The sequence below is a fragment of the Arachis ipaensis genome, chromosome B1 (genome assembly GCF_059453495.1).
Source record: "Arachis ipaensis isolate K30076 ecotype BB chromosome B1, ASM5945349v1, whole genome shotgun sequence".
NCBI lineage: Eukaryota > Viridiplantae > Streptophyta > Magnoliopsida > Fabales > Fabaceae > Arachis > Arachis ipaensis.
The window spans coordinates 77,531,777-77,551,680 of NC_142436.1; the positions used below are offsets into that span (position 1 = coordinate 77,531,777).

At 30.4% G+C, this 19,904-nt stretch overlaps 6 protein-coding genes across 7 annotated transcripts in view; 3 read left to right on the forward strand and 3 right to left on the reverse strand.

Annotated features, from left to right (window-relative positions):
- Nucleotides 1-64: 64 nt before the first annotated feature.
- On the forward strand, nt 65-1,568 carry LOC148577125 (small nuclear ribonucleoprotein SmD1a-like). Its single transcript, XM_088501490.1, has 4 exons — nt 65-248; nt 347-423; nt 850-1,041; nt 1,154-1,568. Exons 1-4 carry the CDS (start codon nt 235-237, stop codon nt 1,213-1,215), a joined length of 345 nt encoding a protein of 114 aa, XP_088357616.1. The 5' UTR covers nt 65-234; the 3' UTR covers nt 1,216-1,568.
- Nucleotides 1,559-2,524, reverse strand: LOC148577126 (triphosphate tunnel metalloenzyme 3-like). The gene is made up of 2 exons (XM_088501489.1): nt 2,195-2,524; nt 1,559-2,081 (listed from the first exon to the last, which is right to left on the reverse strand). The coding sequence occupies exons 1-2, from the start codon at nt 2,412-2,414 to the stop codon at nt 1,693-1,695; spliced, it is 609 nt and encodes a 202-aa protein (XP_088357615.1). The 5' UTR covers nt 2,415-2,524; the 3' UTR covers nt 1,559-1,692.
- Nucleotides 2,525-6,880: 4,356 nt separating this feature from the next.
- Nucleotides 6,881-19,904, forward strand: part of LOC148577127 (putative WD repeat-containing protein C2A9.03) — a 99,927-nt gene continuing 86,903 nt past the window's right edge. The window contains exon 1 of one of the 2 annotated variants that reach the window (XM_088501503.1): nt 6,881-6,975. The gene's annotated coding sequence lies outside the window, so the exon portion shown is untranslated. The remainder of the gene's footprint in view (nt 6,976-19,904) is intronic. The other variant, XM_088501504.1, reaches the window with a different exon arrangement.
- Nucleotides 7,341-7,773, reverse strand: LOC148577128 (putative glutaredoxin-C14). The gene has a single exon (XM_088503308.1). The coding sequence runs from the start codon at nt 7,740-7,742 to the stop codon at nt 7,341-7,343; it is 402 nt and encodes a 133-aa protein (XP_088359434.1). The 5' UTR covers nt 7,743-7,773.
- LOC107637442 (uncharacterized) lies at nt 15,724-17,086 on the forward strand. The gene has a single exon (XM_016340855.2). The coding sequence runs from the start codon at nt 15,906-15,908 to the stop codon at nt 16,926-16,928; it is 1,023 nt and encodes a 340-aa protein (XP_016196341.1). The 5' UTR covers nt 15,724-15,905; the 3' UTR covers nt 16,929-17,086.
- LOC148577129 (uncharacterized) lies at nt 17,307-19,871 on the reverse strand. The gene is made up of 10 exons (XM_088501491.1): nt 19,651-19,871; nt 19,331-19,399; nt 19,088-19,167; nt 18,867-18,966; nt 18,712-18,765; nt 18,407-18,484; nt 18,194-18,291; nt 18,049-18,106; nt 17,808-17,929; nt 17,307-17,683 (listed from the first exon to the last, which is right to left on the reverse strand). The coding sequence occupies exons 1-10, from the start codon at nt 19,849-19,851 to the stop codon at nt 17,530-17,532; spliced, it is 1,014 nt and encodes a 337-aa protein (XP_088357617.1). The 5' UTR covers nt 19,852-19,871; the 3' UTR covers nt 17,307-17,529.

A 19,904-nucleotide genomic window follows, 5' to 3' on the forward strand; every position in this document is an offset into this window, starting at 1 on the left:
ATTAAGATTCAGACGAGAATACCCTGAATGAAATTAAAAAGACAATTGTATCCCTAAATCCAAAACCCAAATCGAAAAGAAGCCGCTTCTGAAGATTTCAATTTTTCGCAGTTTGCCCTAATCTCTCTGGTCGCCTCCCAAAAGCTGATTAGCTGAAAGGAAAACGCCGCGCCACTGCCTGCAACCACCGTTCTCCGGCCGCCGCCCCTCACCACTCCCTATCTCACCTTCATCATGAAGCTCGTCAGGTCTCTCTCTCTCTCTCTCTCTCTCTCTCTTTTTCTTTTTTAAATTTTGAATTTTGAATTTTAGGGTTTTAGAACTTAATATGATGTTATTTGAGCAGGTTTTTAATGAAGTTAAACAATGAAACTGTGTCAATTGAGCTCAAGAATGGTACCATTGTTCATGGCACCATTACAGGTTGGTTTTTTTTCCTTCTTCATATTTTTGTTACTGAAAAAAATTGTTATCTTAACCTAATTCAGTGATTGCCAAATTCTTATTATAATGCTTTCATTAAAAGGTTATCAAACTCGAGAGTTCATTTGAATTCGTGTAGCTTAGGTAAATTTGAATAGTAAATTTGAACTCTTGAACTCTTAGTATGCTGACCTTGCTTGCAATTAAAGTATTAGATTTGGAGTAGTAGGAAGATATTTGATTTCTTGAAACTTGGTTGATTATTGGAAAATCTCTAAGCTTTTTTAGAATATAAGTTCTCTAATTTATGCTAAAATTAAGCTTATTATTAATGATTAGTAATGCTTATTATTGCCTATTGGCCGGTGTCGAATCTACTTTCCAGTGTCTGGAAAATCATGTTAATGGTGGGACATTTTGCCACAGGTGTTGATATTAGTATGAACACACATTTGAAAACAGTTAAAATGACTCTGAAAGGGAAAAATCCGGTGACTCTGGATCATCTCAGTGTGAGGGGTAACAACATCCGTTACTATATTCTTCCCGACAGCTTGAATCTCGAGACTTTGCTTGTTGAGGAGACACCTAGGGTCAAACCCAAGAAGCCAACTGCCGGTACTCTATATAGCTTTTCTCCAGAGTTCTTCATTCATGCTCTTTCGGTTGTTCTAATGGTATCCCTGTCGTAGTGAGTTATGGACTTAAAAAGTTTTTATTGCATTTGCAGGGAAGCCTTTGGGGAGAGGACGGGGACGCGGGCGTGGACGTGGTCGTGGTCGCGGCCGTTGAGTTGTGGTTCATAATTTTTGTGACATGTGGTTTGAAGCTATGTTTGGGAGGATTTCTGAGGTGGTGTTAGACCTTTAGGAACATCTGAGAAGCAGAATTGTTAGTCTGTTCCAACTGTTTTCTTGCAGAAGCTGATTTCTCTGATGTATCCTTAATTATGATTAGCTTATAACTACCGACTTAAGTTTGACCCAACATTTTAGCAATATTGATGTACTGTCCATGACTTAGTGATGATACAAAACATAGTAAATAGGCCCAAGAGAAAGCCTAATGCTCTTGAACTATTTGTGAGATATTTCCTGATTATTCAGATTCTTATGTTTAATACATGCACGGCATATATTTAAGAATGTGTGCTTTATAAATCAATGTAGTAGTGAATTGTTCAGTGTGCTGCATATATGATTCACAGAACAATGTTGTGTTTTAAAAACACCCTAATCATATCATGCATTCAACATACTAATTACTACCTCATTGAGGCAACTTCCTGGACTGAAAAATGGCAAACTTAGAAACATTAGAATATGAATATTGCACTCCATTCTCTTTGAGGAAGTCCTCAAGCAATTCCTTGTGCTTTTCAGGGTCAGCACTCTCACATTCCAACTCATAGTTTGTACCAAAGTCATAGTTGGTCTCATCCAGCTCCAGCTTCAACCCTCTCCACTCATGCACAGCCCTCAAGTTCCTAAACCCTCCCAAGCACACAACCCCACTTGCACCAAAACCATATTCATCTCTCACCCTCCTCAGTACCTTCGAATTGTCGACTGATAAGAGCCTCCATGGCTCGGCAATGCATGCTCGACCGAGCACAGGGTCAAATGGCTCCTCATGCTCCTCCATGCGGCTCACCCCACCTAGTAGGAATTATTGTTAGTACACACAAGAGTTAACTGCATGAATAAGTCTTCAATATCTGAAACTATAATAGAAAGAGGAGTAGTAATTAGTGTTTTCTCATCACCACTACCTGAGATCATAGGCTTGGCTTTGAGGGAAAGAACACAATTTTGATCCATGTCGTAGAACCGGACTCGGAGAACCGCAAGGTTGGAGGTGAGCTCTGAGTTTGTTCCATCAAAGAAGATGTTTTCTTGTATTAAAGTTTTGGTGTGAAATTGAGAGAGCAACTTGGAAAGCTTCTGGTGAGATGCTGAATCTTGTAGCCGAAGCTTAATCTCTACTTCCATTTGTAATTATAACCTTCTTAATCAAGCTTGACAGAGAATGAGTTGTTTCAAGTTTCCCAAGTTTATTCTGTGCCTCTTGAAATGGATAAGATTCATGCTAAACAACAATTTCCGTGAGACAAAAGTATAGTTCAAAAAACAACAAAACCAAACCAGGAGGTATATGCTTTTGCCTAAGACTTTTTTTTTTTTTTTTTCTCAAAATTTTAATTGGCGTTAATTTTTCACTACAAAAGAATTGCAATTACATGAAGATTATGTAAATCAAAATTATGTATACTAACAAAAATCATTTTTTTAACTCTTTTTTTTTCATGACACAATAAGATAAAGAGATATAAATATATTGTTATTCTTGTATTGAATGAAACACTGAAACAAATACACTTATCTCAATGAGACTATAGTTATATATAAACGTTGACCAAAAACATTTTTTACCCAAATAAGAAAAATAAAATATATTAAAAAATAATCTTCTCATCTTTGGCTCAAACTTATCATAATATATATGTTTTATTATAAACTCTTAAACATATTGTCCAGCCACATTACTACAAAACAATATTATACAGGTAACTTCTCGCCATAGCCTTTGGTGATGAGATATAACTAAGTTTGCCCCCTTATTAGTTGAAAATAATTAACATTACACAAATTTCAAGAAAATTGAATTGATTTCATAAAAGCTTATAAACTCTTTGATTTTTCCTCTCTCAATTTGACTTCATTAGTATATAAAAAAAAATGGATGGAAGAGAGAAAGGTGCCATAGCAGCACTAATAATTTTAATTGGTGCAATATTAACTTTTGCATGCTTCCCTTTTTTGCTAAGAAAACATCATCAAATAGTTTCATGGGGTGCACATGGTGTTGCTCTATTCATAGTCTTATTCTTTGCTCTATTCTCTTGTTGTGTTACTTGTGTTCCTCATTTCATCAAAAGGTTCAATAATAGGGGCAAGATTGCACCATCTACTTCTTCTTCTGATACTATTGTTGCTCATCATCATCATCAACAACAACAACAACATCAGCTTGTAGCCATGGTTTGATCTTTGATGCTTCATATCATCATCATCATAATGCATATAATTGCTCAAACTTTAATATTATGAAGCTAAGACTCATTCATGGTGTTAGAATATAATTAGCATCAATTAGTGTTATTTAGTATATCTGAATATTTATTATAGAAGATTACGTCTTTATTATTACGATTCTCTTAGTACCTATAAATATCCTTGGTGGAAACTCGGGTGCAGTCGACTTCACGTGAAGTTGATAGTTGAGAGCCGTTAGATGAAAATTTAGTCAAATCAGTCAAATCATTTAACGACTCTCAGCTATCAACTTCACATGAAGTCGACTGCAGCCGAGTTTCCACCAATATCCTTTCATATTGTATCATTCCAGACAACTTGAATAAACAACCTGAATACACTCAATAATATACAAATCATTTCTCCAGTCTAGTCTCTTGTTTCCAACACATGGTTTGTGTATTTGACTATTTGTGACTGAATAAGCTAAGCCATATGTATTATATATTTATATATCGTTATTGCTAAGTTTACTTATTTTTATGATGTAATTTTAAAAAATATATCTATATAGTATAGAGTTTAATTATGATATATTTCAAAATTATCATATATAGTTCATGATATATATGAGTTTTTTTTTTTTTGGGTGTATTATTCTTATTTTGGCCTTGGAGGAGTTTTATTGTCTTACCTCGTGCATTATTTGAACAAATTTTTTTTTTGGGTAAGAAGGAGCATGCCCAACCACTTGAACACGTGACCCTAAAAAAAAAAACTTTACTCATATCACTTTAGAGATAGAATTCTATGAAAAGATTAAGAATAAACTATTTTGTAGTCAACAATTAATTAACATTTTTATTTTTCCTTCTTAATTAATATCTTGATTATCCACTACTTTATTGATGACGAATTGTATATAAGTTCATCATTATTAGTTATCCAATTATTTATACATAATAGCTAATAACTAATGCATAAGTGACTAAATTCATCGGTCTAAACATGGTATAATTTAACTTGAAGTAAGCCTCAAATTCAAACTGTAAAATAATTAAGTGAGCGACAACATTAAAATTTAGATAGAAAAATATATTTAACATTGCAGTAATTATCATCGATTCGGATATAGTTACTTTTATTAAAATAATTCATATAAAATATATACTAAAATATAAAAAAAATATATTAAAAATATATAAATAATATATATAAATATAAAAGTATATAATGACTGATTCTTATATATACTGTCATATAGATGTTAAAATTGAATCTGTGATCAAATCAATAAAAGTATAAAATAAAAATTTAAAATACATATCTTTACTAACATTTTAATAAAAATTAAATTTCAAATTCTAAAAATAATTAATACAAAAATAAACATAAAATTTGTCAGTATTATTACATTAATATCTTAATTTGACATAATAAAAATAACAATATATAAATTATATCTAAAGAATAATTTTAAAATTTTAGTATTTTTTTATTTGACAAATATAAAGTTACATCCTAATTGGTTTTATTTTTATTTGCATTTTTCACAGAATTATTATTAGATGGCTTAAAAGAAAACATGTCATGCATGTTAAATTTGGTATAAACAAATGTAGCACCTGTCTAACCTAAAAAATAGAGCACTTAAAAAAAGAAAATTAGTAGTCACTCAAATTAAGAGAATACAATTTGGTATCATATATAACTGGCCTAAACTGTGTCATTTCAACTCTATATACAAATATTATAAATATTATACTCAACTCTTTAATAGGATATCAAGCCACATATACATACATAAACTAGTACTAGTATAATATATACATAACTTTTCATCCAAACCTTTGGTGAAATGAAATACTAATATACTAATATACTTACCCCTCAATGGTAGCCAAAAGTTATATATAATAAAGATGTAATGTTATAGTTTTAATTGAACAAATCTTCATTAATTTAATTTTAATTTCACCAATCAACATTATAAAACATATATTATGAATGCAGTCCCAAGGTCACACACACACACAAACACATATTTATATAAACAGATATGTGTGTATTCTCATCATTTTCTGCCAAAGATAAGAACAACAATAATTTCTTCTCCATTCTTTTCCTTCTAGAGGGGAAAAAAAAAGAAAAAAAAAAAGAGAGAGAGAAAGAAGAGTAGTGATGTTGAATAGCAGAGGAAAATCAGCAATTCTAGCAGTGTTACTTTTCTTCAGTACGATCTTGTCATGTTTATGTCTAATCCTAGTGTTCCATTTCATAAAGGAATTGGTAGCTACAACAAAGAACAAAGCTAGCACTAGTACTAGTAATTATATTAATAATAGGAATCATAATAAGCAGCAACAAGAAATTCTTTGGGCAGGGTTTAGCTTTGCTTTGATCATAGTTTTTGCATTTACTTTTGTTGTGATTGCCATATTTTCTGGTTGTGGTATGATTCAAGAAATTGATACTTGTAACAACAAGATTGCACCTGCACCCATCACCGATCATGATCATCACCATCATCCACCCACTGTTTAGCATATATATAACACTTTATTTATGCAAATTATTATTATTATTATTATTAATTCATGGGCCTATTATCAAAATTCTTGTCATTCTTACTGATTCTACAATGCAGAATTAGTTATTTTGCTACTTATTTTTAATTTGTTGAACTTTTTTCTCCAAAATATGAGTAAATGAGGCTAAAAATTTTTTATATGGAAGCAAAATGAATAATATACTTTAACATGATAATTTTTGGTATTTTTTAAAATTATGGGAGTACTAAAAAGTTGAAAAAAATTTAGAATACACAAATCGCATGACTTGTGGTTGGACAAATATGAATTTCGGAAGCTAGAAAACGGACCCTCCGAGTTGTTTGTTGTTGTCAATTTTTTTATGAAATGGAATATCAAACGCAATTTGGACCGTCCGCTTTATTGATGGAGAACTCGCATGGTCCGAATTCTGTTTCACTGATACCACATGGCTGTAAAGCACCTGTATTCTCCAGTCCAACACCACTTTTACTTCCATATTCAAATTAAAAAGTGAGTAAACGAAGCTTGTTCTTATAGTATATATGAAACCTAATCTCTGACCCTGAGTTTCTCTAAATAATGTTGGTTGCACATATATATATTATATCACAAAATATGAGAATTGAAGAAACATTTAATTTATCATGAACTAACTAGTGATTTTAAGTACACATTCATCAAGTTTTTTTTTTTTTGGTAATGCATTTCATCATTTATGTTTTATACAAGTCCATTGGATTCATAAATAACACATCTATATATATTACAGATTTACAGTTTTTTTTTCCCTTTCTTGGATACATAGAGAAATATAGTTTCAATATGATATGAACAAAACTAACTTTCAATATTGGTGCAATTTTAGCCAATGAGTAATAACTCAAATGACATAGTCTCCCCATACTCAATTAAGAGGTTGCGGGTTCGAGTCTCATATCTTTGGTAAAAAAAAAAAAATATTGGTGCAATTTTATCCGTATATGTCCATTTAATAAAACTGTTCCAAATATATAAATTATGTATATGCAAAAGAAATTATTCTTTATTCAAATTGCTTGAAATTAAACCAAACTATAATTAAACCTTTCATTCTTGCATCCATGAAATTAAAATAGCAAGCAATGTATGAATAGAAAATAAAATAAAGAAAGAGTTAGTTTCAGTAATTGTTAAATAAAAGCTCATTAATTTTGATTTCCAAGTTTCGCATACATTAATTTTTTTTGCATGTTTATACAAGGCTAAGGCAAATTAAACTACAAAACAAAATCAAAGCATAATAATAATAAGGAAATTAAATTAATGAAAGATGATTAATTATTAATAATTAAAGCCACAAGGCACCAGCTTGTTTGAGAAGAGGAACAAGAGTGCCATTGATGTGAAAAGCCAAGACCCGATCCATGGACCCAACAAGCTTGCCGCCAATGAACACAACAGGGACGACGGCGCCGCCACTGATTCCGAGAAGAGACATCAAAGCACGCTCGATTTGTTTGCCGTTGGGGAGAAGGTCAAGGTCGTGGACCATAGGGTTGACTCCCATGCCGCAGAAGAGAGTTTTCATTGCATGGCACATGCAGCAGCTGCTTATGGTGAAGATCACCACCGCGCTCTCTGACGCCAGCCTCCCCACCCTCTCCATCGTCATCTCCTCCTCCGCCACACGGTGACGGTTACTTCTCATGCTCATGTAGTAGCTCCATGACGATGATTGTTGGTACTGCATTATCAAACTATAGCTCTCTGTGTTTTTCAGATTCTTGATGAGTAGTGTTCTTGTGCTGTGACAAATCGTGAAGCCAATGACATCATTTATATAAGGAAACTCTTCTGCCTACGTGGAATAATGTTACTTTTTTCTAAAGTTTGGAGTGAGAGACTTGGATACGAAAATTTTAGGTGAGGATGGAAAGATTATGTCATTTAAATTATAATTTATTAGCTATTTTGTTATAGGGTAAAGTATTAAATTGATCCTCTATGTTTGGACGTAATTCTATTTTAGTCCTTAAGGTTTAAAGTATTCTATTTGAATTCAAAAAAGTTTCATTTAGCATCAATTTAGTTCCACAATGAGGTCAAAGTTAAATAATTAACAAAATGTCCTACATAATAACAGTACAAGAACAAAATTGATAATCTGAAGAAAAGTACAAACTCTAGAGGCACAAAATCAACCGTGGATGCATTAATATATTTATTTATTATTTTTCTTATAATGTAAATAAAATATTTTTTATAGAACTAAAGAGAATGATAAATAAATATATTGATGCATCAACGGTTGATTTTGTGCCTCTAGAGTTTGTACTTGTTCTCCAGATTATCGATTTTGTTCTTGTACTGTTGTTATGTAGGACATTCCGTTTTTGACCTCACTATGGGACTAAATTGATACTAAATGAAACTTTTTTGGATTCAAATAGAACACTTTAAATCTTAAGGACAAAAACAGAATTACGCCCAAACATAGGGACCAATTTAGTACTTTACCCTTTTTTATATATCTTATTAATATGTAACATTGTATTTTCAACAGATAAAGAACTGAATTTCATTTAAAAGTTTGATGTTAGTTACTGTATGTATAAGATGAGATTTAAACTCTAAATACTTATTTAAATAGTTAAATAAATTGGCTATTAGATCAACCTAAATTGATTACATAAATACAATGACTAATTCTTTAGGCGTGGTTTATTCATTATTTAAGGACAAACTATTAAGTAATGAATTAAAGATATTATATATATGTATATATTAAAATTGGCTATTAAAATTAGTTATTACGTATTTATGTATAAATATATATATTGTTTAATTAATTTTTAATATATATTTTATACTAATAATTAATTTTAGTTTATACTATTATAATCATTACTAAGTATTTATCTATTTAAAAAGAAATGATTAATTATTAATTTTTGTTTACTAGATTCAAACTCTATTTTTTAACTATCAATTACTTTATTTTTTATTTTTCCAATAGAAAAAATATATACTCCCAATAAATTGGAGGAATTCATTCACTATTTCTTTATTTTTTATTTTCTATCCTCTGAATAACAAAACTATATCTGCATAATTAAAATAGTAATGAAATGAAAATAAAAAAAGAGAGCTTAAAAGGGTAAGAGAGAGTGATGCAATTGATGGGGCTGAGAGGGGTGGCTTTTTTGTCTGTTGCTGTCGCAGCGCGTGTGATGATGATCTGACTTTTATGTTTTGTTGAGATTCATTGTTGTCACTCACTTGTCTCTCTTCTTCTCTTGTGCTCTGCCTTATTTACCTCCAGCTATTATGCTACATCCATGCAATTCCAACATCATCATAATTTACTTAACATTAGGATATTATAATAAAATAACAAAACTTTCTACTAGACATAAGTCAGATCATTTGTGAGCTATGCAACAGTAAAGCTGGTGCCAAAGAACCCGGGGAGTTTGTCCAACATAGAAGAAAAAAATAAAAAAGAAATTCATATTAAGTAGATAAAAAATATTAAAAAAAAAATTAACTATTAGAATTAATTATTATATATTTATGTATAAATATATTTGTTATTTAACTTATTTTAATATATATTTTATACTATAATGATTGATTATGATATACACATAGTATGGTTAAAAAATAATTTATACATATTAAAAATTAATATTTTTCGTTTGTATTTGTCTTGTACTTAATTTAGTATTAAATTACTAACCGATTTTGTTCACTAAAAATATTAATTCCCTAATATTTTTCTTCTGAAGTTACAATCTTAAGATTACACTGCTATTGCTTGCTGTTAGGTATATATAGTTAATAATTTTTAATAATTAATTTTGGTGGGAAAAGTGAAAAAATAGACGGACCTAGCTATAGGTACACTACATACATATAGAAGAGTTTCAAATATACCGAAAACACCGGTGTTTCAGTCGTTTTAATCGTTAATCTGAATTATAAAAAATATATATAGCATATATTAATTAAAATTAACAGTTAAAACAATTAGAACACCCATATTTTTCGGTACATTTGAAAATTTTTCTATACATACATACTCCATAGAAAAAGGGAGTGTGCGTCCTTTCTTGTCGATTAACCTCTCTTTTATGTCTTCTCACGTGACCCATGCATGCATATCCTCTTCTTTATTACTAAAACAACATTCATCATAAATAAATAAAATATATATAAATATATAGAGTAGTAATATCCTAAAACTAAGCATCTAACCAAATTTGATACCTGAAAGTGTTGTTGTTATGACTAATGAGATTAAGTAGTGTTCAATAATTAAATATATAAATAATATTTTCCTTGAAAAATGGAAGTGACGAGTCAAAGTTTTATTTCTTTAGTTTATTGAAATATGCTGCTCACATAGTCACACATGCATTATATATATATGTACCTTTTTATAATGATTATTATTAAATTTTTTTTGGTATTGTTATAATGATTATTTTTGTCTGGAATGATTACTATTGATGCATGCTATGTATGTGCGTACTTGTCCAAGTCCAAGTGTGTTAGATCACAATCTATCATCATTCATTCATCATATGCATATATAATCACACAAAAGTATGCTCACTTTGCAAAAGTAAACGCTTTATTATTACTTGAAAACGACTATACTCTAAGCTATATAAACACACATTGCGTTTGATTTTGAGAAGAAGAAGAGAAGATAAACCATAAAAAATAAAAATATAAAAATTAGTATTTTTATATTTTATTTATTAATAAATTAAATATAAAATAAAAATATAATTATAAAAAATTAAATAATAATAATAAAAAAATAAAATATAAATTGTGTTTTAGTTGCGTGTTTATATATTTTTAAAATATAAATTAAAATACATTAATTTAGTATTTTAAAATATAATATTATTATTTATATCTTATTTATTAAATATAATTTTGTGTTTTTATATTTATATTTTAGTATTTTATCCTTATAAATAAATGTAGCTGTATATTTTTTGGTTGTTTACGCTGTTCTTCGATTCGACAAGTGAAAGATTAATCCGTCACGAATTTGAGCTTTATTTAAGGGTTTAATGCAGGCCAATCAATTGCTACATGTATAGAGTGGAATTCAAACCTCCAACAGTTTAAGCCAATGAGTGAGTTGACCACTTGGCCAGCATAATTTAATTTACAAAAATATTTGGTAACCAAAGAAAATCAAGTAAAAGTAGTCATAACTTGCCTTATTTAGCATTCATTAATTGTTGCAACAATTAATTAATACTAAATAAGACAAATTCTGACCGTTTCTTTGATTTAAATGCAGCTGTATATACTAAAGTAACAATAACCACACTAATATAAGAATGAGGAAAAGAAAAAAGAGAAAAAGAATGAATAATAAAAAATGAAAATAGAAGAATGTATGTCTCACATGCAGGAAGCTGCTTTAAATTGTAATAGGCATTAGCCAATGGCAGTACAAAATAAAACTGCCAGCGTGCTTGCTGCTGCCAGAGTCGGCGTGATCAATTCTGGCTAATATAATATATAATTACTTTTAATTTAAATAAGATATTCTTTTTTTTACACTGAATATCCAGGTTTTACACATCACTTTGGAAAGAACATTATTAGTTCTGAGTTGTGACACATAGCACGTAGGTAAACTCAATGGATCCTGCTGGGGATGGACTTTGACTTCTTATTTTTGAATTTCTGTCTCTTCTTATTAACGTCTAATTAATCTACTTGTTATTCACATCACAAAATGTCCCTAACCCTAATAAATAGTTCTAAATTAGCCTACTCTTTTTGTGTGTCATAATTCTAATAGTTTTAAATTAGTCAATATCTAAATATTTTTTGTTTTTTACACATATGTTCCGCGAATTTTTTAATTTTAATATGGAGAGTAGGTTGGTGTATAGCAGAGTTACGAAGGTATATGATGTTTCACCAGGGTATGAGGACTGCGCAAGACAAATCGAACCGTCCGATTGGAGGTACTGAAAACCCTATGTCCGATTTGTGTATTGGCAGAAAATCTTAGGTCCGATTTCAGTATTCACGAAATTCTGCTTCACACAAATCGGATGGTCCAATTTGTGTGTCCCTCTCTCTCTGCAGTAAAATTGGACGGTCCGATTTCTTCCCACTAAAACAAAAAATTGAACGCCGTCACAACCGTGTATATCTTCTCAATACTCCATAACTCAGTATAACTCACACATGTCAACCTCATAACAAAAAAAATTAGCCATGTTCGGCTACTCACGACAAAAAATTATAAATTTATTAAATTTTAAAGATAAAAATATTTAATTTTTTTAATTATATTTGCAAAAACTCTTCTTAAAAAAGATATATCTAATTATTTTTATTATTTTTTAAATATTTTTATTAACAATATAATTTGTGTATATATTTTGATAATTTTTCCTATACAATAATATGAAATTAGGCTGTGAATCTAAGATAAAGAGTAATGGGATTGAAGTTGAATAAATGAAAGAAAGAGAAGAATTAATTGTTTGTATGGAATATAGGGGGTATAGGGATATAATATGTTCACCTAAAGAAGTGACAAAGTGGCAGTTCGATGTTGTCTAAATAAGAGAAACCGCGTGGTCTGCCCCCCTGTCTCTGCTGATATGGGCGGCGCAACCCTTCTTCACTACTTCATTATTTTCTTCCAAATTTTTCTATGCATTGGAAATCACAAGAAAGTAAAAAGCTACTAACACATACATCGTTCCATGCATGTCTTAACTCATCATATATTCCATCAACCCTCTCTCAATGCTAAATATATATAGGGGTGTCTCCTCTTCAAACCTTGCTCTATCTAATTTGTTGCTTTCCAAAAAGAAGAGAAAGACATGCTCTATCTTTTTATTATACTAATAGTCAAAAGAAAAAGAGTCAATCGTCAACAAATTTTTCTACCCCTATATATGTAGGCATTGCATGACTTTAGCATATGAGTGTATGTAAGGTTGCGTTTGTTTATAAGAATGGGACACTAAGATATGGATATAGAGACATAAAGTCGTGTTTGACAGATGAGATATGAATAAAGATATTGTGTTCAAAGATACTAAATTAGTATATTTTGTGTAATGATAGAAAGGTCATTGAGACACTAAGAAAAGACACAACTTATTTTTTGTTTTTGTTTTTTTTTTTTTGTTAATTTTTCATAATTATATTTTTTTATTATTATATTTTTTATGAACTTTTTTGAATAAAAAAAATGAGAATAAATTAGATTTCTATAATTTATTGTACTTTATTATCAAACAGAATACAAGAATACTAAATTTTATGTCTCTATCTTTTATGCCTTGTTCTCATGTCTTATCTTATCCTATTTTTAGAAATAAACACAGCCTAAATGTCTAGATATATTTTTGAATATCCAGTTAAATAAATATGGTGTAGATTTATGTGATAGTAACGCTATGTTTAATTATTATTTAATTATATTACGTGTATATTAAAAATTAATTATTTATATAAAAATATATTAAACATATATAAATAATATATAAATATACATAAATACATCATGATTAAATTTTAGTATGTACAAAATATTTTGTAATTATGTATGTCCAAATGCATGTTGAAACTTAAAACACAAGTGATTACTCTATTAATGTTAGCTTTACTATATTGACATGTGCTCGCCATTTGAAAAAAGTACAAAATTTAATTTATAAAGCTATTCTATGCAATTTTACATAAAACTAGAATAGACCAACAATAACGATAGTAAAAAAGTATTATTTTTTCATTGGATTGTAAAATGAAAATGACTTTGAATTGTAACGCTCACATATAAAAGAGGAATTGAGTCCTCTATATTTTTTTTGTGCATGACGACATTGTTCACAAGTAAGGCTGAGTTTGGTAAAGCTTTTTCAAGAGGTGCTTGTGCTTTTTAAAAGCACAAGCACGTTATTTTGCGTTTGGTAAATTAAAAAGTCCAAGTGCTTGTGCTTACGGCTTTTAAAAGTTTGGGGTGCTTTTGAAAGCACCTAAGAGGGAGCTTTTTAAAGCTGGCTTATGCTTACCAATTTTTTTTCATTTTTCCGCACATATTTCTCGCTATTATATTGCCATTGAAATCCTCATATATTTCTAACTTCTCATCCTAACCTTCACAAATTCTAACACAATCTTCATATATTTTTTATTTTTCAACCTAATCTTCATATATTTTTTATTTTTTATTTTTAGTGATGATATTTAGGATAAAATAAATTTTTATGATACTTATATAAAATTTTAAAGTTAAAAAATAAAAGAATTTATTTATTATATTTATGTTTATTATGAATTTTTTATTTTAACATTATTTTATTTTAAAATATTATATAAATTTTTAAAAAATTTGAAACAAATTTATTTTTTGTTATAAACATGTTTATTATAATTTTTTCAACTTTTAAAAGCTGTTTTACCAAACATAATTGTGGTGCTTGTACTTATTAAAAGCCATTTTTAATTTGATTTTACCAAACGCAAGTGCTGCAGCTTTTAAAAAGCTATCTTTTAAAAGACAGCTTTCATAAGCTACTTTTAAAAAGCAAAAGCTTTACCAAACTCAGCCTAAAAGTGGAGCTTTTTTTTTTTTGGGGTAACAAAAAGTGGAGCTATTTTGTACTTACGCACTATTGTTTTGGGTGGACTATTTATGCAATCTAAGCGGGCCAATTCACATCGCAATTTAAATGGGCCCAATGAATAGGATAATACCAACCAAAAACAGTTATGGGCTGATGATTTGTAGGCCCAACAATAAACAAGTTCGGAAACTTCCTTTCGTTTTTGTTTTCACATGGCAACACAGTTGAATTTAGCCCATCATAGTATTACAAATTTCATAGGACCAAAAAAAAAAAAAAAACAACACATTTCTCAATTAAGAAAGATTTAGCTCATTTAAAATATAAATTACATTTAATTGAATAAAATTTAGATTACAAGAATAATAATTCACATCTTATATCTTAATCTTAGTGGACTTTTTTTTGTATGACTATCTTAGTAAATATTTGAAAACATTTATTTAGCGCAAATTTAAATTTTTAATTCTCATTTCAAAATGTGAATACTTGATATTCTCATATCAAGTGAACAAAAATTGACAAAAAAATTTATATTATGTTTTAGTTTTTATTGTTAAAAAAAACTCTTTTTTTATTCTTAAAGATATTTAAAAAATCCAAACAATTTATAATACAATATAAACAAATATTTAATACGAAAATGCTAATATCCAAATATAATATATTAAAAAACACAATTTTTTAGAATATATTTTTTAATCTAGTAACAGTCTTCCAAATTAAATTTCAAACCACAATAGTTAATCTACTAAAAAAAAGTCAAATATGTCAATAAGTTATAGTTTAAATGGCATAATCTTTCCATACTCATTTAAGAGTTTGCGTGTTTGAGAAATAAATAAAAAAAAGTCAAATATTTATATCGTTGACCAAAAAACAAAGTTAATAATAACTAACCTGGTGGAATACGTTATGAATATTTTTGGAAAGCTAGTCAGATTCTGAGATTCAAGAAGATTCGACAGTTATCTAGAACGAAGAGATATTATTGGCCACCCAGAACGTGTTTATTTTATTTAACTTAAAATATTTTATATTTTAATAAGCCACGTCAGCAAAGACATAACCCAGCTTCTATTCCTTTCTTTCTTCTTCTTCTTCGTTTTTCTCAGAGAAACCTCAAACTCTCCCGAAACTTCTCGAAACTTTTCACATTCTCCAATATAAATTCCTCCATAACCTTAAACCTTAAAATCATCACACTAAAAAAACAAACACACAAAAAAGAAAAAAGATATCTAAATTCAACTTCGCATCAAATCAGAAGCACACGAAGAATGATGAACATGAAGAACATCATCAACAACAACAACGTAGTACCCTCGTATAGACAGAGGACACCCTCTAAGGTTAGAACTATTCCCATTCACTTCGTGGGTTCAGAACGTAGTAGAGAGAACTCTGCCATCAAGATCCAGAAGGTTCTGAGAGGGTTTTTTGTGAGGAATGCGTTGAAGAGGATCATGGGGTTACGTGTTGAGTTGCAGAGTGTTGAGGCTAGGGTTTATGCTTCAATGGAGGTGATTAAGAGGGACCAGAGGGAGAGAGTGAGGCTCAGCGAGACCATCATGAACTTGCTTTTGAAGCTTGATTCGGTTAGGGTGCTGAGTTCTTGGTATGGGGTTAGGGAATGTAGGAAGAGTGTGATTAAGAAGGCTATTGCATTGCAAGAGATGGTTGAATCAGAATCTGCTTGTGTTGTTGAAGAAAATGATGCTATGGTGCAGGAAGAGGAGAAGGTGGTTGAAGTTTCTGAAGAGAAAGAGGAGGAGAAGATGGAGGTTATGGATGATGATTCTGGAGCAGATATTAAGTGTGTTTCAGAATCATGCATGAATTCTTCTGTAGAAGAGAAAGAAGAGGAGAAAATGGAAGATTCTGGAGTTGATATTCAATGTGTTTCAGAATCATACAAGATAGAAGAGAAAGAGGAGGGTGATGGGGAGAGAGAAGAGAGTGTAGGAACAAGTTTGGTTGAGGAGAATGAGAATAATTGTGTGGTGAAGAATGAAGAAGAGGAGGAGGAGGAGGAGGAGGAGGAAGAGGAAGAAGGGAATGGTGATGAAGAAAGAAGAGAAGGGAAGCATAGGGAGATGTTGGAGAAGATGATGGAGGATAATGAGAGAATGATGAAGATGATGGCCAAGTTATGTGAGAGGAATGAGATGCAGACTCAGCTTCTTACTTCTCTGTCTAAGAGAGTGGAGCAACTTGAAAGAGCATTTGCTTGTGACAAGATGAGGAGGAACAAGAGAAGAAATTGTAGTGATGCCAAACACAAACAAAATATGAACAAATAATGCTTCCATCTTAGTCAATTGGGAACCTCTTACTATTTCTTTTGTTTTTTAATTAATTTGTTTGGTCTTTGAAGTTTCATTTTTTCTGCAAATCTAATGTAATACTCCTTTCTTATTGATGTTCTACAATGAAGTGGCTTCCCAATGAGTTTTGGAAATATGTTGCCTCTCAATTCTTCTGAATCTCTCCTGGTTCTATAATGTTAGTACTTTTGGCGTGTACAACTTGCAATTCACTATTTTCTTGTGTGATTAAATTTTGGGTGACTATTTTTCGTAACAATTTAGTCAAATATATCAAATCAATCTATCGATTTTCACTTATAATCTTCGTATAAAGACGGCAACTATGATTACTTAAACTAACAATTTTGAAGCTTTTGGATTTTCAGCAAATAAATTTTGCAGAACACCATTGAACCTTATTACAAGTTAGCATACATAGTATTCAGAATAGGACTAGGTGATGATTAAGGAGGACATATGCTTGAATTGTTACAATTGTATATATTACATTCAACACAGAATTGTATATATTAAACTCCAAACCAGATGAAAAATTTTGCCAAGAAGCAACAATACTTTTCTATTATTCCAAGTTTTAAGATGCTGAGTGGCTTTGAAACAGTTGTGTGGCTGTTTTCCCCATGATCCACTCCAAATCAGATGGAGAAAGAGATGCCTTATTGGCAATTAGATTGACAGCTTCTTTGGCCTCTTTGTAACCACATTCAGGGACAACAAATGGAAAATCACTGCAGAAAGATGTGTGATTTGAGATTTGTCATATGATTTGGTTACATGAATAAAACCCCATCATGACTTTGCCAATCCTAGTTGGTGTTTTTTACAAAGTTCAATGGTTTTAAGGTAGTTTACCTGCCCCACATTACACGGTTAGCACCAAAGCTAGAGACAATTTGAGACAAGAGAGTTGACAAATCCAGATAAGGATGTTTCTCTCTTGAAACTCTGAAAAGGGCACTAAATTTCACATACATCTGTTCAAAATAAAAGGATTAGAAGATTCATTTCCAAAATCTTATATTGTCAATATTTAATTTCTTCTTATGTAAAAGGTTTGGGGATTATGTTCATGAAGAAACTATCAGGCACTTACTTGAGGGAATCTAGATAGATTTAAGAGCCTAGAAAAGATAAGCTGTTCTTGATCAGTTCTGCAATGTGATATTCACTAAATTCATAAATAAGATTCCATTTTCTCTGTCATTGCAAGAGTGATTATACTATATTAAATATCTCACAGTGGTGGTTTGCAGAAGGCCAAGTGATCAAGTATCACAATTGTTGAGGGAAATTCTGTGCACAGTTGTTCAATTTCTGAAATATGCAAATCAAGCCCCTGAAGTTGTTGAACCATAGTCTTTTAGTTTCATCAAATTAATCATTGGTCACAACTGGAAATACTTTTAGATTATAGTTTTGTGTCAATGATACAAGGAAATAGTGAAACACACCTTCATACACATGATGCTGACTGGTACTTTGAGTTCTCCAGCCTTTTGAAACATTGCTTTTCCAACTTCATTTGTCATCTATACTAACATCATTCAAATAAAAGAAAATTCATTCTTAGTTTTGATGCAATACAGCATATGATCTTAACATATTAACATCTTTTCTTTCTTGATCTGCATATTGATCTACTTTTCATTTCCCTTTCCTGCTTTACTTTATACTGCATGTTTGTGTGCGTGCGCGCGCGCCTATGCACTTATACATGTATGATTTCCTTAAAAGAAATAAAAAAGGGGTTGCCTACCTTCTTGCCAGATGGCCACAAATAAGGGTTAAACCGCACGACGCGATAACCATCCTACCATGAACAAAGAGAAAACTTCATTTGCTACGTCTGAATAAATAAAAGAAAAGAAAATAAACCATATGAATGATATAAAGAAGAAATATCCATTAGACCTTCAAAACAAGATCTTCAAACTGCTTAAGCCCACTGCCATCATCAGCTGGATTAGCAAGGCAGCACCCAACAAATTTGGTTGGATATTTCTTCAAAACACTGACCAATAAACAAGAATAAGTATATGGTAACAGCTATCAGATCAAGCATAGCTCAGAAATTCATGAAATCAAACATGTTGAACATAATATTTAAGAAAATGTTTGATCTTTGATTTTACCTTGTGACATAATTATGATCAAATTTATGATTAATTGGCTGCACAATGAGTGCACTATCTACTCCTGCTTCCTCCATACACTGAGCATCTCAGAATGTGTGCACAAACACAAATCCAGTCACCATCATCAGTTCCCATGTAACTAACATGAAGCAGTTACAAATTTCTTGAAATATCACCAACTATATAAACATGAAAAGAGAGATAACAGAAGAAATTAAATTGAAGCATATATATATATACCTGAAGTAAAAAATCAGCATGTCCTGCTAAAGTGGGCTCTTGTCCAGGATGGTAAGGGAATGTAGCAGCCTTCATTTCAAAGTTAACAATAAATAAATAAATAAAATAAAAAGTTTGCATGTAATATATAAAATCAGTGATACATGGTATGAACAAGTTTATCAAAAGATAGGGCAAAATTACATGACTTCTGCTGAAGTTCAGTGAAATTCAACTTGATTCCTTTCTATAAGTATGCATTAATTTCCTCTAAGATTTAAGAGTCACCAAAACATGTATGATGTTTATTTATTTTTCCTAATTATAAATTTAACAAAAACCTCATGAGGGGAAGCCCACACATGGAGATGAGAATCCAAGATGACTTTGGAAGCTGAAGCAGTTTCAGCTTCAGTTTCAGTGATTGATGCCATTCTGATTCTGAAGGGTAACCTTGGTTTCCTCGAATAATAACAATAATGTCTTGTTGGACATAAACCTGAAAGTGAAACCAGGGTGTTAAGCCTCAACAGTGCCACCATTTTCGTGTGCAAGTGCAATTTCTTATTTTATTATTATTTTTTAATTTCTTATT